This window comes from Oncorhynchus clarkii, chromosome 12 (genome assembly GCF_045791955.1).
Source record: "Oncorhynchus clarkii lewisi isolate Uvic-CL-2024 chromosome 12, UVic_Ocla_1.0, whole genome shotgun sequence".
Lineage (NCBI taxonomy): Eukaryota > Metazoa > Chordata > Actinopteri > Salmoniformes > Salmonidae > Oncorhynchus > Oncorhynchus clarkii.
The window spans coordinates 52,384,465-52,401,929 of record NC_092158.1 but is presented as its reverse complement, the minus strand read 5'-3'; the positions used below and the strand labels follow the sequence as shown (position 1 = coordinate 52,401,929).

The 17,465-nt window shown below is 44.2% G+C and overlaps 1 protein-coding gene across 1 annotated transcript in view; it reads left to right on the top strand.

Moving 5' to 3' along the window:
- The window catches only part of LOC139422071 (serine/threonine-protein kinase 32A-like), a 55,968-nt gene extending 40,185 nt beyond the window's left edge, over positions 1-15,783 (top strand). Inside the window, exons 6-12 of the mRNA XM_071173217.1 lie at positions 549-638; positions 1,348-1,451; positions 2,208-2,324; positions 2,891-3,016; positions 3,870-3,998; positions 14,417-14,481; positions 14,869-15,783. Of these exons, the coding sequence (XP_071029318.1) occupies positions 549-638; positions 1,348-1,451; positions 2,208-2,324; positions 2,891-3,016; positions 3,870-3,998; positions 14,417-14,481; positions 14,869-14,986 (749 nt within the window). The 3' untranslated portion in view covers positions 14,987-15,783. The remainder of the gene's footprint in view (positions 1-548; positions 639-1,347; positions 1,452-2,207; positions 2,325-2,890; positions 3,017-3,869; positions 3,999-14,416; positions 14,482-14,868) is intronic.
- Positions 15,784-17,465: the final 1,682 nt, after the last annotated feature.

Below are 17,465 nucleotides of genomic sequence, written 5' to 3'. Positions count from 1 at the left end.
TGTTTCTACTGTTGTGGGGACTTCTGTTTAAACACACACACACATACACACACACACACACACACACACACACACACACACACACACACACACACACACACACACACACACACACATACACACACACACACACACACACATCAGCTTATAAACAAGGGTGTTCAGTGTGCATGGCTAAGGCTTCAGTCCACCCCACACACAGAAAGGTTAGCTGGTGACTTTGGCAGCAGGCACTGAGGCTGCTATTCCCTCTGTGACCTGCTCTAGGACGCTACACCATTCAACCCCCAACCAAATCATTCACTCACGGTGGCCACATTTTGAATGCAGCCAGAGTGAACTGTGGGTTCAAACACAAAGAATGCCCTATTACTAACGACTGCATAAACTCATGCACACCACCCAGCACAGCACCGTGTAGGGCAAAGACAGTTTTATCTGCTTGATGCCTGAATGCTGCCTTAAGTAGACTGCCTATAAACCTCGTTTCAAATCAATTGTAACCAAGAATTTCAAATACGACTTTCTTTCCTGTTTCCGTTCTACAGGACATTGTCACCTGACAGACTTCAACATCGCTGCCATCGTCAAAGACGATCTAAGAGCCACGTCTCTCGCAGGGACCAAACCTTACATGGGTCAGTAACTACACAACACTTATACCACTGAGCTAATGTAAAGACGACACAGCTCAACACTACAGTACTGTGTCCTTCTAGTTTCAGAGTAAATATATCTCCCTTTCAATGTGGATGCTTATGCTCCTTACATTTCCCTTTCATAACGTATCATACAGTATCAGATCAATGTTGCTCCTTCTGCTCTGGGGGATCTGATGTAAATTAATAGAATTACAGACTGATTCGAATGTGGAGTTCATTGACCCCGGGTCCTGGCCGACCGGTGTGTCTCGTCCAGCCTGATTAAGAGGCATGACGAATGGATCGGTTTAGTGGGACTGACACCGAGGAAGCAGCAGGGAACAGAAGAGGAGATGGAGGGGGTGGAGAGGATGGAGGGAGGGAGGAGGAGAGGATGGATTTAGATCCAGAATTAAGACTGCCGTAAAGGATAATGTATAATTTAATAGAAAAATGTACATTCATATTCCAAGTGTTCAGAGGGTGGGGATCTCCAGGAACATTCATTTATTTATAAAAAGGACCAGAGTCCTTTTTGGTGAAGGGTTTTGAAGGGCTTGGTTCTAGCGTGAGTTTTCAGTAGCAGTTTTGATGGGTTCCTTTTTTGGTTCCATTTAAAAGTGTTGGTTTTCAGTACTAACTAGTACTACTGTCCAGTCTGGATGAGCAATGACAGCTGATAGTGTCCGTGCCTCCCTCCCCCCAGCCCCCGAGCTGTTCCAGCCACACGAGGGAATACACCCTGGCTACTCCTTCTCTGTGGACTGGTGGTCTCTGGGCGTCACTGCCTACGAGCTTCTGCGAGGACAGGTACAGAAACAAAGCCCATCCCCAGCCTGTAAATAATGCATGCTAAAACCTACAACACATGCTGTTACTGCTCCTAGAATAGCCATTTAAGATAGAGAAGAAGAGACAGTGACAACAACTTTCTCTCCAAGCCTGTCCTTGAGATGATCCCTTAATATAACCATGGAAATACCCCTTAATATTATCATGAAAATACCCATCTCAGCCAGCCTCACCATTCAGATGAACGTGTAATTACCCTAGCTTGGTCCTGTTTGTGCTGTTTTACCAACAGATCTGGGACCAGCCTGTGACTACCCTCATGGCATATCTTTAGTTAGGAGAGGAAAAGACAGGGAGGGCAGGGGCAGGACTCCCACTAAGCCCCTGCTGAGTACCTACTGTAGTATGACAGGGTCAAGCTGTACAGCAGCCCTCTGAGCCCCCTCTCCCCAGGCCCTAAACCCCCTCTCCCCAGGCCCTAAACCCCCTCACCCCAGGCCCGGCTGGATTGGACTATCAGTGGCAGCCAGCCCTGGCATCCTTAAAGCACCACACATCAATCACTGTCACAGCCCCAGCCATAATCTATCCCAAACACAGGAAAACTGTCTCTCCCCTGAGAGAGGTAACACAGCATAAGAATGATCTGGTCTAGTTTAAACCCAGATTTAGACATTTCTCTTCAGGCAGTTTTAGGGACTATTGTGTGTATCTCTGTGTGAGGACCTGGTAACCCTGACGACCTGATAATAATGTTCTGTCCTGGCCCTCCAGAGGCCGTACGTCATGCGCTCCAGCACACCGGCCAATGAGATCCTCCAGATGTTCCACAAGGTCAACCCTAGCTACCCCATAGCCTGGTCTGTGGAGATGAAGACCATGCTCAGAAAGGTACAGAAAGATCTGCATACTGTATACTGTAGACACTTGGTCACCTTGTATTTCATCCCTAAATTCCCTGAATGAATAATAAATACTGCATTGTTTTTATACTGTATGCTATTGACAACCGGTGACCTTTGAGCCATGATCTTGTTTACTTAAACTATAGTTGTATTTGACCCCTACATTCCTTGAAAGACTAAATTGTTACTACATGCTAGGATGATCGGTTTTGTAAGCCATGTATGCCGTATCCTTTGTCATCATGAGGTTATAACTGGAAGCCTATAAGGCTGAGTGATCAGATTCTATGTTGGTAATTCTCCACTGCAGACAAGCTGTAGCTCAGTGCTGAAGTAGCCTACCCCCACACCACTCATCTACATTCCTGTGGTGTGTGTGTGTGGTGTGTGCGGTGTGTGTGTGTGTTTCTGCTCTTCCTCCTCTTTGCCTCCCCTCTCCTCTTGTTCTCTTCACCTCCCCTCTCCTCTTGTTCTCTTCTCCTCCCCTCTCCTCTTGTTCTCTTCACCTCCCGCTACTCCTCCTCCTCTTCCCCTTCCCTTCTCCTCCTCTAGTTGCTGTGCATTGACGTGCACCAGCGTGTGTCCTGCCTGGCTGAGCTGCAGGATCTAGACCTGCTGTCTGATGTCAACTGGGACGCTGTGCTCAGCAAACAGCTGCCCCCCGGCTTCATCCCCAACGTGAGTCAGACCACAACATTACGCTAACGTTGCGCCGACGTTGCCACAGCCCCAACAGAGAGGGGCGTCACCACGGCCCCCCTGCTGGTCTGAGAAGGCCGTTACGGGTCATTAAAGCTCATGCCCCTTGCACACACACACACACACACACACACACACACACACACACACACACACACACACACACACACACACACACACACACACACACACACACATACAGCCTCTGCATCTCCTCAGGTGTTAGGAAGCAGGTGTGTAACAGGCAGGTAAAATGATGCATGCAAGGTAGTGGCGTCATCAGCCGTCATGCAGTAGGTCGAGCTGTTCGGTTGGCACAGTAAGCTAAGCTTGTACCTACCTCCCATCCTTGCACAAACTTACCAAACCAAGCCAAGCTTGTCCCAACCTCCAACGCCTGGTCGTTTGGTGCCAGGGAGCGGAGCTTTGACTTGTGAACCCTAGCTTCATACCTGACAGCTCATGGAGGAGTTGAACGATGAATGGACACTGATTTAAGGGGACTATCAGCTGTAGACTGATAACAGCAACACTACCGGCTGTCATTGGTTACCAAGCTAACAGGAAATTACAGTATCGGATTCCCTGTAGTGTGTGATTATAGAGTGAATTCCCTGTGGTCACCTCAGCCGGCCAGGTAGGAGAGATAGGGAATGTTGATCGATTGAATCGACATCCTCTCTCTATAGAATAAAAGCTTCATCCTGTATTGTCTTTCTTCCTCAGCTCCTTACCAACAACTGTGGCAGGGTGGCCGCTATGATCTATTTCAAATCCCAGATTGCCCCTTTAAATGTTCCTCCTGTGTTGTGGCCTTCTGTTCCTCTTCCAGAGGCGGAGGCTCAACTGCGACCCCACCTTTGAGCTGGAGGAGATGATCCTGGAGTCCAAACCGCTGCACAAGAAAAAGAAAAGACTAGCCAGGAAGACCAGAGAACAGGGCTCCAATGGGTCCCCCCAGGTAAAGCCTCACCCTAACAGCAAACCCCTGCCTCTCAATGGTTCCACTTCCTTCCAGAGCTCACCATCAGTCACAAGAACCGACTGTGTGTGCATGTGTGCCCATTTAGCTCGGCGGCAGCTTTTAGTTTGTCCCTTAAATATGTCCCGAGTGATGTAATGGATGGAAGAAGCACATTTCTTATCTGAATAAATGAACGATGTGGACTTTCCATGCGTGAGGGAGAAGGAGAATGTGAAGAATGCAATCACTCTCTCTCTCTTTTTCTTTTTTTTTCTCCCCTTCACACCTTCTCTACGTCCACATAAATCAGCCACGTCCTCTCGGTGTTTACTCTGACCGTGAGGATAACACCCAAAGGTTAATTTGATCCCCCAGTAAGAGAGGCGATGGGGGGGGGTAAAACACACACGTACAGACACACGAACACACGAAAAAGAGCTGGAAAGATTGGCATCAGTGATTTCATTAAAGGTGCTTTTTCCGTGCTGGTGGGCATTCATCAAGCGTCTTCCTCCGTTTACGGGCAGAGAGTGCCGCTCTGTACTGGACTGGCTGCTGTGACTGCTGCTGGGGGCCATGTTGTTAAGGATGCCACTTGTTCAAATCAAATGGTATTTGTCACATGTGGCCGAATACAACAGGTGTAGAGTTTACAGTGAAGTGTTTACTTACGAGCCCTTTCCCAACAATGCAGTTAAAAAGCGGGAACATTCACAAATAAATCAAATAAAATACTAACACAATAAAATAACAATAACGAGGAAATATACAGGCTATATACCAGTACCAAGTCAGTGTACTGGGGTACGGGGTAGTTGGGGTGATTGATTGAGGTAATATGTACATGTACTGTAGATGGGGGGTGAAAAGCAGAAAGCCCGGGTAACCATTTAATTAACTGTTCAGCAGTCTTATGACAGACAGTCCCACAACCAGTCAGCACCCCCTCCTACTCCTGTCCCCTCACTTCTCCTCGCCTCCTCTCGTCTTCTCTCCCCTCCCTCCTCGTGCAGCTTCTCTACTTTCTATTTCTCCTTCAGTACAGCAGACTGCTTCTGTTTGCCATCCCAGTGTGAGTGATTGAGTTACAGCCTTTTAAATGTTGTTTACCCAACACGAGGCGGTGCACATGAATGCACATGATCGGAGGGACTTTATCGGCTAATCAGGAACCATCGACTAAACGCCTCATGTCAAAGGGCCGTTATAAAGTATATCAGTTTCTCAGTTTAGTTTCTCTCCGTTGTCAGCTACATGAAATAGATTTTATGTGACTCTTTTCCAATAGAGGTAATACATTTGGGTGGCATGGGTACAAATCTTGTTCGTCAGTAGCAATAATAAGTCAGAGCTGGCCCCAAATTGAGTCATGTTTTATGGAAGCTGACAACTCTTGTGGGAACTCGCCCAAGTGGTGCTCTGTGAATCTTGCAGTGCTTTAGAAAGACATGGTGCAGATTGTTCTTCCCTGGGTTAATGTAGAAGGTTTATTCGCACAAACTGAAATTCTCTATAGTAATGAGGTAAGTGTATTAACCCACTGGGCACACCACCTCATTTCAATGTGGTGAATTGAGTCATATTTGGTCGACACATTGATCAGTGCGATTCCAACCTATTTTCACCCACTCAAAAGACAGCCAAACGTTTGTTGAATTCCCAATGTGTTCTCACTATGCTTTCAACCATCTAAAAGCACAACCAAGTTCCAATGGGAAATCAATGTCTTGATTTAGCAATTGGGACGATTTGCACAGACCTGCAACCCTGAACATGCACGCTTTCTGTGATTACATAAGGCATTTATTGTTACATTAACCTCGACATGTGGCCATGGATGTGTTATTCATTTTTAATAAGTAGTGTTACATTAGTTTGTAAGATGGCCTTAACATTAGGTTATGTGCTGTCTTACAAAAGTCATCTTGAATTGTTTTTGGCTGAAAACGCAACCAAATATCAACATTCATAAGAGATGTATCTACCGCTTAGATAGTTCCATCTGAGCCACTGGCTTAATCCTATTCTTTAACTTTTATTTTTGGTTGAAATGGAAGACTTGAATCCAACATGTCATTTGTTAACTTGCATTGCAAAATTGATATTGAATTGTGTTTGGTTGTCAACGCAACCAAATATCAACGTTTGAAAGATATGTATTTTCTGCTTGGATAGTTTCATCTGTGCCACTGAGTCTGGCTTTAATTCCAGTCTGTCTACAAGTTAATAATTGACGTGTCGGATTCACGTCTACATTCCAACCAAAAATCTAAGTTGAAGTATAGGACCAAATCAAATCCAAATTGAAATGCACTTCAAATACAGTTTGATTTGATTGAATCCTGTTCTTTAACTTTTATGTTGAGATGGAGACGTGAGTCCAACATATTTATTGTAACTTGTAGATTCCATTTTAAATCAACTGAAGCTTGAAACCTGAAGCCTATATGCAATGTTCCCTCTAAGCTGAATGCGGCACAATCACGCAAAAATAAATCTCCCCATGCAGAGAAGCACGAGATTGAAATTCACTCAACTTTCCAGAGTTTTCCCCATTAGTTAACTCGATCAATGTTTCTCCTTGCTGTGGGAATTGTGATTGAATCAATTAGCCACTTTCAAGGCAATATAAATAAAAAACTATGCAAGATTTAGTATGCAAAACGAACGATGCAAGAGAGGCTGAATGCATCGGAGTAGGATTCTATTGCATTACAGGCATGACTCAGGTCCGTACTCTACACAGACTGGTGAGCCATAACCAATCAGCGCTTTAGTAAGCCTATATGCAAATAGACCATTGCCATATATGGATCTGTGCCATTCACTTTGAACTGGACTGTTTTTACAGCATGAGCGGTCATGAGTAGATGCGCTTGTTTTGAGATCAAAGCGAGAGCTACAAACACGTGTGTACATTTGTTCATATCCTTTGCTAGTTAGTGACATTTTAGCTCAGTTATATATCATTTGTAGTCTGCGATGGTGTAGTGATTGCTTCCTACAAGAGCATAAAATATGTGCATTTCTAGACAGGTAAAGAGCTTTTTTTTTTACTTAAAGGGGCTGTGTTTTCCATATTATAATGTTATGGGATGCATTTTCTCCATTGTTTTTGATGGTAGGCCACTCTGGTTGGCCTACATTATCATCAAATAGCTACAGAATCCTACTTGACCACTGTTAAAACTAACTTAAAGCGGGTACAGCCTCAGTGTTCACATTAAATGCGCACCGGACGTTGCACAGCATTTTCACAAATTCAAGTTTGCGCTCAGCAGACCTGAAATGTGCTCACTGACGAAAAACATTAGAACGAACATTGCCTATATGTATTGTTTCATCCTGGGCTGAATTTAAACAATAGCTGTTGATTACTTCCCAAATGCTACTGTATATAGACCTAAATAGCATCATTGATGATATGTGATTGCTGAAGTAGGGTTACATTTCATTTGCTCTGTTGAACATACCCTTTGGAAAGACTTCGATAGCAACACTGAATCTATTAAGTGGAGATTTTTCAACAATCATTCTCACGATAGAACATTGGTAATAGTAAGTGACAAATACAGTGCCTTGCGAAAGTATTCGGCCCCCTTGAACTTTGCGACCTTTTGCCACATTTCAGGCTTCAAACATAAAGATATAAAACTGTATTTTTCTGTGAAGAATCAACAACAAGTGGGAGACAATCATGAAGTGGAACGACATTTATTGGATATTTCAAACTTTTTAAACAAATCAAAAACTGAAAAATTGGGCGTGCAAAATTATTCAGCCCCTTTACTTTCAGTGCAGCAAACTCTCTCCAGAAGTTCAGTGTTGTTACACCATGTGTCGATACTGATAGGATCGAAAGAAAAGCAGAGCTGCTCTCAGACCAGCTTTCTCCATTCAAATCTTACCTTAACATTAGAATCATTCCACAAGAGCGATATTACCACCTAGGGCTGAAAATAGGATATTGAGGCAACTTATTATGCTTACCAAATAATAATGCAGTAAATCACAGATTGGGCACAGAATTGCGCAAATGTTGTCACACATCATGAAACACATTGTGGCAAAAATGACAGACAGTAGCCTAGGCACAAAATAAAATTCAATTGATTGAACATTAAATAGATTAAATTAGGCTACATGGTCCTATATAGGCTATGTATCATCTTGGTTTTCATTTGAAGCATCATTCTATCCTTCACTTGTTTGTAACAATTGCAATTACTCAGGCAATTTTGTATTTGTAGTAAACTTCGTTCTGAAGTTATCGGCAGTCACAGTCAGATAAAACGTATTGATTCTATGTTTAGCCACCCTCCAGCCATCCTCACATACTTTGTGCCTCCTCAAATTGCGGGGGTGCATGTCACCCCTGCTGCTTAGCCAATAGTTGTTTTCTTATAGTGGATATTACGTTAAGATCTGACGTTGTTTTCAAGGTAAAAATGCAACATATTTTGTCTATGTTGAAAATTGGTTGCCATGACGACATAATCCTGTTGTTGAAATTGTATCGTCAAAACAACAGTTTACGTTGATGACTTTTTTCAAATCCAATGTATTTTCCAAGGAGATTCCATTTCACAACACGGTGACAAATTACGTTGGATTAGCATAAAGAATACTGTTCAACGTCTTGGAGTTAGGAACCTCAAAGCATTGGGCCTCCCAGTTCCATTTTGTGAACCATACTAAGAATGCTTCATACATGCCTTCTAGCTGGAAGTGCACTTAACTACATGTATTTTTAAACAAAACCAGTGAGCCAAGCATACTTTTTCCCGACAACTATCTAAAATGGGAAAACAGCATTGTGCGCATGCTTGTGTTTCTTTGTGCATGCATGAGTGTGTGTTTGTGTGTTTACGCAGGGACCTCTGGGACCACTTGTGGAGAGGAAGGAGGACACATAATTATCTTGCCTGTAGTGCAGAGAGAGAGAGAGACAGAGAGAGACAGAGAGAGCCATTACGTGTAACCATTTCTAAAGCAGTGCAGATCAATATTGTATGAATGGCAGGCGAGGCGCTGCCCAAATATCTCACACTGCTGTTGGCTCATTACCCCAGGCTTCCTCCTTTCTCCCTGTCTCCGCCTTCCTCCCCCTCTCTATTTCTTCCTCCCCACATTATGTTCTCCTTTTTTGACTCTGCAACCCTCTCTCTCTTTCTCTCTCTTTCTCTCTTCTTCTCAGCCTCTACAATGTTCTCTATCTCTCAACATCTCTCTCCTCCCCCCCTCTCTCTCCCTCTGCTGTTGAACCTATAATGGACAGTAGAATTTGCTCAATTAAATCACAGGTAATGCAGTGGGAAATTGGACTTGTTTTGTCGTGAACAGCATAAATAGGCCCATCCTTCCGAATGAAATTGTATTGGTCGGGCACACATATTTTGCAGATTTTATCGTAGTTGTCGCTTTTGTTTCTAGCTCCAATAGTGCAGTGCAGTAATACCCAATGATGCAAAACAATACACACAAATCCTCACCAAATTAAGAAATCAGAACGAGCAATGTCAGAGTCCTGAATATAAACACATATACACTGAGTGTACAAAACATTTTCATGACAGACTGACCAGGTGAATCCAGGTGAAAGCTATAGTATGATCCCTTATTGATGTCATCTGTTAAATCTATTTCAATCAGTGTAGAGGAAGGAAGGGGGGTGGTTAAAGAAGGATTTTTAAGCCTTGAGACAATTGAGACATGGATTGTGTGCCATTCAGAGTGTGAATGGGCAAGATAAGAGGTTTAAGTTCCTTTGAATGGGGTATATGGTATATGTGTGTATCAAATCAAATCAAATGTATTTATATAGCCCTTCTTACATCAGCTGATATCTCAAAGTGCTGTACAGAAACCCAGCCTAAAACCCCAAACAGCAAGCAATGCAGGTGTAGAAGCATGGTGGCTAGGAAAAACTATCTCTGAGGGGTGGCCAGTCCTCTTCTGGCTGTGCCGGATGTGGATTATAACAGAACATGTCCAAGATGTTCAAATGTTCATAAATGACCAGCATGGTCAAATAGTAATAATCACAGTAGTTGTGCAGCAAGTCAGAACCTCAGGAGTAAATGGCTTTTCATAGCCAATCATTAAGAGTATCTCTACCGCTCCTGCTGTCTCTAGAAAGTTGAAAACAGCAGGGCTGGGACAGGTAGCACGTCCGGTGAACAGGTCAGGGTTCCATAGCCGCAGGCAGAACAGTTAAAACTGGAGCAGCAGCACGGCCAGGTGGATTGGGGACAGCAAGGAGTCATCATGCCAGGTAGTCCTGAAGCATGGGCCTAGGGCTCAGGTCCTCCGAGAGAGAGAAAGAAAGAGAGAAAGAGAGAATTAGAGAGAGCATACTTAAATTCACACAGGACACCGGATAAGACAGGAGAAGTACTCCAGATATAATAAACTGACCCTAGTCCCCCTACACATAAACTACTGCAGCATAAATACTGTAGGCTGAGACAGGAGGGGTCAGGAGACACTGTGGCACCATCCGATGATACCCCCGGACAGGGCCAAACAGGAAGGATATAACCCCACCCACTTTGCCAAAGCACAGCCCCCACACCACTAGAGGGATACCTTCAACCACAAACTTACCATCCTGAGACAAGACCGAGTATAGCCCACAAAGATCTCCGCCACGGCACAACCCAAGGGGGGGGGGGGGGGGGGGGCGCCAACCCAGAAGAATGGTCCACCACCCAAAGGACATCCAGCCAACTTGACTCAACATGGGCCAGCATCTCTGTGGAACGCTTTCGACACCTTGTAGAGTCTATACCCCGATGCAAAAGGAGGTACAACTCAATGTTAGGAAGGTGTTATTAATGTTTTGTACACTCAGTGTATATGTATATAATGGTGTGTATAGACAGTGTAGACAGTATATGAAAAGAAAAGGTGTGTACAGCAGTAGTAATATAGGACAAGCCTTGACTGAATACGGTATATACATATGAGGTGGGTTAAGCAGTATGTAAATATAATTAAAGTGACCAGTGTTCAATGACTATGTTCATAGGGAAGCAGTTTCTAAAGGTGCACGGTAGAGTACTGGGTGGTAACCGGCTGGTAACAATGACTAAGTTCAGGGCAGGATGCTGGGCGGAGGCCGGCTAGTGGTGACTATTTAAAAGTCTGATGGCCTGGAGATAGAAGCTGTTTTTCAGCCTCTCAGGCTCCGCTTTGATGCACCTGTACTGTCTCTGCCTTCTAGATGGTTGCGTGGTGAACAGACCATGGCTCAGGTGGCTGAGGTCCTTGATGATCGTCTTGGCCTTCCTGTGAAACCAGGTGCTGCCTGGGTTGGGCTGACCACACCACCCTCTGGAGAGCCCTGTGGTTGAGGACAGTGCAGTTGCCATACCAGGCGGTGACACAGCCCAACATGATGCTCTCAATGGTGCATCTGTAGAAGTTTGTGAGGGTCAGGGGCCAAGCCAAATTTCTTCAGCCTCCTGTTTGTGTGGATGGACTATATCAGGTTGTCAGTGATGTGCACGCCAAGGAACTTGAAGCTTTTCCCACTCTCCACTGTGTATGGGGACCTGCTCTCTCTGCTGTCTCCTGTAGTCCACAATCAGCTGCTTCATTTTGTTGATGTTGAGGGAGAGGTTATTTTCCTGTCACCACTCCGCCAGGGCCCTCACCTCCTCCTCCTCCTCCCTGTCAATTCATTGTTGGTAATTAGGTCTACCACTATTGTATCATCAGCAAACTTGATAATTGAGTTGTAGAAGTGCGGGACCACGCGGTCATCGGTGAACAGGGAGTGCAGGAGGGGGCTGAGCACGCACTTTTGTGGGGCCCCCGTGTTGAGGATCACTGTTGCAGAGGTGTTGTTATCTACCTTCAACAATTGGGGTTGGCCCGTCAGGAAGTCCAGGACCCATTTTCCCAGGGTAATGAGCTTGTAAGTTTTCCTCTTGTCCAGATGGGATAGGGCAGTGTTCAGTGCGATGGCGATTGCGTCATCCGAGGATCCATTGGGGCAGTATGCAAATTCCATCCTCCATTCACCCGACTCACTTCTATGACTAAGATGGAGGCGGAATCTGAAACGGTCAGAACCAACGGTATGGCGGTCAGATAGTTATTATACACAATGATGTTACCGAATTGACGTCTTGAGGCTATATCTGTAAAATTGAAATAGACAATGACGTCAACTGTATCTTTACCATCCTGGAAAACTGCTAACAGAACGATTGCTCTAGGTTCATTTTGTAAAATGAAATGTTTAATTGAACAGCTGGGCAAAATTTACTTCTGAACTTCCACTACGCTGCTCAGCCTGGCTACCTTGTCGGCTCCACAGGGGGTTCTCGTTCTACAGGTGGAGAGATCATCCCATACCAACCCCGTCTGTCTGTCTGTCTGTCTGTCTGTCTGTCTGTCTGTCTGTCTGTCTGTCTGTCTGTCTGTCTGTCTGCAATAATTCTGCAACTCTTCCAACTATTTACTTTTTTCTCAACTGCCACCAGTTTGAAGCCAAAACACTAATGGCAAATACATATTGACATACATTCAAATAAATAAAAGTCAAATAAATTAATAAATAAAAGTCAAATAAATTAAACACTAATGGTGTTCACTATGTTGATGGTTTGCCATTCTATATTTTTTAAATAATCTTATTCAATTTCTTCATATATTTTACATGTGGTAAGGCCACACAGAGGTCCAGAGAAAGTTACAGACAACTAGGCTACTAGATGTCTTGTGATAGATCACTTCAAATTAAATAAGACTTTATTTATTTATTTGATTTATTTCACCTTTACTTCTATGAATGGTGGGTGGAGGAGTCAAGCGCAGAGAGCAGGTAGTTCCGTACGTGGATATTTTATTCCAAAGACAGTGGAAAAACGGACATGCAAAACACAAGGGCGCATGAAACAACCCGTCCAAATAAACAGGACTAAAACTGTCCGGAAAAATAGAGATCACAATAATCAACCAACACCATAAAACAGAGAACAAGCCTGCACAATACCCAGCGGGCCTAGTGCCCTTAAATAGCCTACAAACAAAACTAAAAACCAATTAGACCCAACTAACAGAAACAAAAGGAAAGGGAATCGATGGCAGCTAGTAGGCCGGCGACAACGACCGCCGAGCGCCGCCCGAACAGGAAGAGGCACCATCTTCGGCGGGATTCGGGACACAAATCCTTGAGAGATACCAAAATTCTGCTTGTTTACTGGTAAACTTCAAAAGTTGGTAGCAAATATACCCTCCCTTTGCAACCCCTAATCAGTATGCTGGCAATGAGGAGGGAGGGGTGGCAATATTTGAGTTGCGTTCTTGAAAACGAGTGCAAAAATGTCAATTTCTTCCAGCGCATTTCAATGAAAAGCAGGTCTTAGCAGTAACGCCTTGATTTTGTGAGCGGAAGCACAACCTATCCAGCGGTGATGCACAGTGCCCTTATGCTCATGGAACAAGAGTGATGTTATTTTTGGGCCAGTAACCATTGTATTAATAAACATAAAAACACGTTTTTTTCCCTGTTTGGTTTCATTTGTCTTGCTGGATGCGTTCGCCAAGTAGCCAAGCCTATCAATAAAGGGTTTAGCTTGTGAGACTGCTTTGAATAAATCTGAATCACCAAAACTTGATTAAAAGATTGAGTTTGGGAGCAGCAAGGGACATCCCCTTTTTGTCTAGCCTACATGTATTGTAGGACTACATTATTTTAGCCAACTCCCGTTTTGGATGTGTGTAAAACCCATTCCATGTAGGCTACATGTGTCAATATGCCCATCATGAAACGAGAGGTGAGATGATGCTGGTCCCCCTCCTATTTAGAACTTATTTTCATGTAACAATTGCTTGTTTTCTGTATCATATGATGAAAAACCAAGCCCTCCATAAGCTACCCTTACCCCCTAGGCCTCTGTCTCGCTGTCTCTCTCTCTCTCTCTCTCTCTCTCTCTCCTTCTGTGCTCTACTTCTCTTGTCTGCCAGGGTCTGGCGCCCCACTCTGAGAGCACCTGTACTAGCTCTCCCGGCAGGCCTGTAAAGGGGGTCAACAAGGCGTCTGAGTCCCAATCTGGCCCCATCGGTCTGCCTTAACACTAACCCACCGCCCAGAGAGAGCGAGGACACGCCTGTCATAACTCTATATAGCTACCAGGACAGGTCGTCACGGAGTTGTTTTTGTTCTAACATTATTAGCATATGTAAATGTGTGGCACTGTCAGTGTAGGGCAAGTGGAGCTGTGAGAGAGGTCATGTATTTCCTTTTAAAGTTTGCGAAACTTCTTCCATCTACCTACTTCTTCATTTCTTCGAGTCCCAACAAGCGTTATCTGGGTCACATAACTGCAGGATCTTTATTGTCTTAAAAAGATGACTGTGTGTGTGCGTGCGTGCGTCTTCTCAAACCTCTGTTGATTCCCTAGAATGGTCAGCTCCAGCAGCGCCTGAACAATGTGGAGAGGGACTTCATCATCTTCAACAGAGAAAGGTAGGAGACTCAGTATATGTCCTAAAGGAGATACAATATATGGTGGCCTACAATAACACCAAAATGTGGCGCCTGCTGTCGTACTGAGTTTTGTCTAAAATCGCCCAGATTTGATGTCCAGATTCAATGTGAGTTGCCAGAGAACTGTTCCATCCCTCCAATCAAGCTCAGCTGAACAGTTAGACATATTTTAGATGGCCTACGGCAAATGTATTGGGCCACAGGCAACAGGACGTATTTACAGAAAAAGTTGCACTAATGAATCTTGAATGTGTCCCCTAATACTGAGTAACATATCATGATAGAATCTCATGAGCAAAAACACATTTATTTACATATCATATTACCAGAAAGCAAGAAATCAATCTTTTGTCCTTCTCCTGATAGGTCAAAGAAGGTTGTGGCAGACACAGAGGTAGCAGACCTCACCGCGACAGAGAAGAACAAGGCTATCGAAGACGGACGGAACAACAACGTGGACCCGGCAGCCTACATATCAGGATAGCGGACTATGGCTTGAGCCGTAAGTCGCCACGCTAACCTGGCCACAGCTTGTAGATCACTACTAACCAATCGTCCACTTCCCCTCTCCCCTGGCCGGCGCAGGGCACTCAGATTGAACTTTAACCCTGACACATTCCCCCAACAGCCAGCTATTATGCCCAGACCCCAGACTTCAGGAGCTCACATAGACTACTACTTTACAGAGTAGCTGACCTAGACAGACAGACTGACCCTGGCTCTTTTCACTTTTCCTATGATGGGGGACGTGCCTCTCAGGGGGCAGCCCTCCTCACACTCTACCCTGACCTGACCTGCCTGATGCGCTATGGTCCCCCAGAGCTCTCCTCACTCCACCAAGTTAGCCAGGCCCAGGAAATTACTTAACTACAAACCCAGCAGGGAGCAGAGCCAGACAGGATACAGCCACTATGCCTGTTATGCTGAGGCTAGACTCAGGCCAGGCAGGAAATGAAGCATAATGTTGACAAGTAAGAGACTACGTCTTTGAAAACAGTGCTGACTTGCTTTTGGAAGAGAGAGGGGTCGTGAGTAGCGTCACACAAAATGAATTAGAATTAGAGTATGCGACATGAGGCCTTTGTTTTCAAGACTCCAACCACAGATTCCTCTTCGAAGACAAAGAGAACCACTGTAGGCTTGAGCGCTAACTGCTGAAAGTAATAAGTCTCTGTGACATTATTAGGCATCAATGTGGCTCTCAAGCAAACCAAAATGACTGGTGCTCGACATGGGATATTTTGTACATAAATCTTCATTGATGAATAGATAGGTATTGTCTGTTCCGGGCACAAACATGATTTGCGTACGCTTCTCCATTAGTTGTAGCATTTATGCACAGAGGTCAAAGAGGAGTAGATGAATCCTCATTCTCTTCTGGTTTTTAGAGGGGTGCCAGTAGAGGAGAGTGGGGGAACTTGACCCATTTGTTACATTCAGCGTCAAGTCTGCCAAGGGAAACATAGTATTCTTTCCAATAAAGATATCTACATATATGTCAGGATGTTGTGAATCGCTGCAAATAATCCGAATTCATGTCAAACATTATACTTTTGAAAACATATATTGTTATAAAAAAAAAGTGGTCTCTTGGCACAATTTACCCCGGGGACTGGGGTAAGTGGATCCCCGGGACAGGTTCAGCAAGTTAAGCCGCCTGCACATTTCTGTGCTGAATGAAATAATACATAATAATTATGCCTTGGGAAAAAAAACACTTCAATTTGATCGACTTACCCGATGGCCATTGGCTCAACTTACCCCAAGGCAAACATTTTGACTATTTTATCCCACACAGCTTCAAGAATGCACTTTCATGCTAGGTTTAGGACATCATTATTGAAGCTTATAGAGACCCCAACCCCAAAATCTTTATTTGGACATAACTTGCTTACCACTTTTTTTCCCATGTGGTTTCTTCCTCCACAGACTCCATGAAACGATGACTTCTTCCTAAATATTTGGCCAAATGAAACATTTTGTGTATGGTTTCCCTAGAAACAAGGGTGGCTCAACTTACCCCACTCTCCCCTATGTGCCTTCTAACTTGTATATAGCACATACTGGGTTTCCCCGTGTAGAGAATGATCATCACACAGTCAGTTTGTTACACTGTAAATCACCGTCCTCTAGTTTAATACGTGTCTTGGAAAATAGCTTTGCCATTATTTTGACCCGATCAAAACTTATCCAAGGCTTTTCCTGTCCTTAGTTATCAGATCTACTACTGGGACCTTTCTAACAACCCTTATTGGTACAGACATTCAAACTAGCATTAGGTTTTCCAGACATGTATGTAATTCAATTGCACAATGAAAGCAGAGTTGTACAAGGACTGCATTTTTGTTTGCCATTTGTTGTTTTGTTGTTTTGTTGTCAAGCAGCTGGTGCCTTAATTTCGTACGTTTCTTTGGGACACCGACCTTTACCGCTGCTTTGTGCTTTTTATTACCGCGCTGCTTCTAAACAAGCGGAAACACTGTTGAACGTTTCCTTGTACATTCACAGGTGTTGCCTAACTAACTGCTCATTGTGCGTATTTAATACATCGCCAGATAAATGTGGCCTTTCGTGGATTTGGCAACAAGTTGGAGGCATTGGTTAAAAAGAAACATAGTTGTGAAAGAGAAAAGGGTTGTATTAGGCTCCTCCTGTGCAAACTGCTTTGGCGTATACCACATAGAGCCTGTATATCTTTCAGTCCTATTACCTGGAGCTGTGCCTCTCTATATGGTTTCTTAAAGGTCCAGTGCAGTCAAAAACACGATTTCCCTGTGTTTTATGTACCGTATATACTTCCACACTACGAGGTTGGAATAATACTGTGAAATTGTGACAATTATGATACGTCCCTTTTAGTGTAAGAGCGGTTTGAGAAGACCGCCTGAAATGTCATCCTTTTTTGGTGGGATGGAGTTTTGGCCTTCCATGGTGACATCACCATGTGGTAAATTAGTTAATAG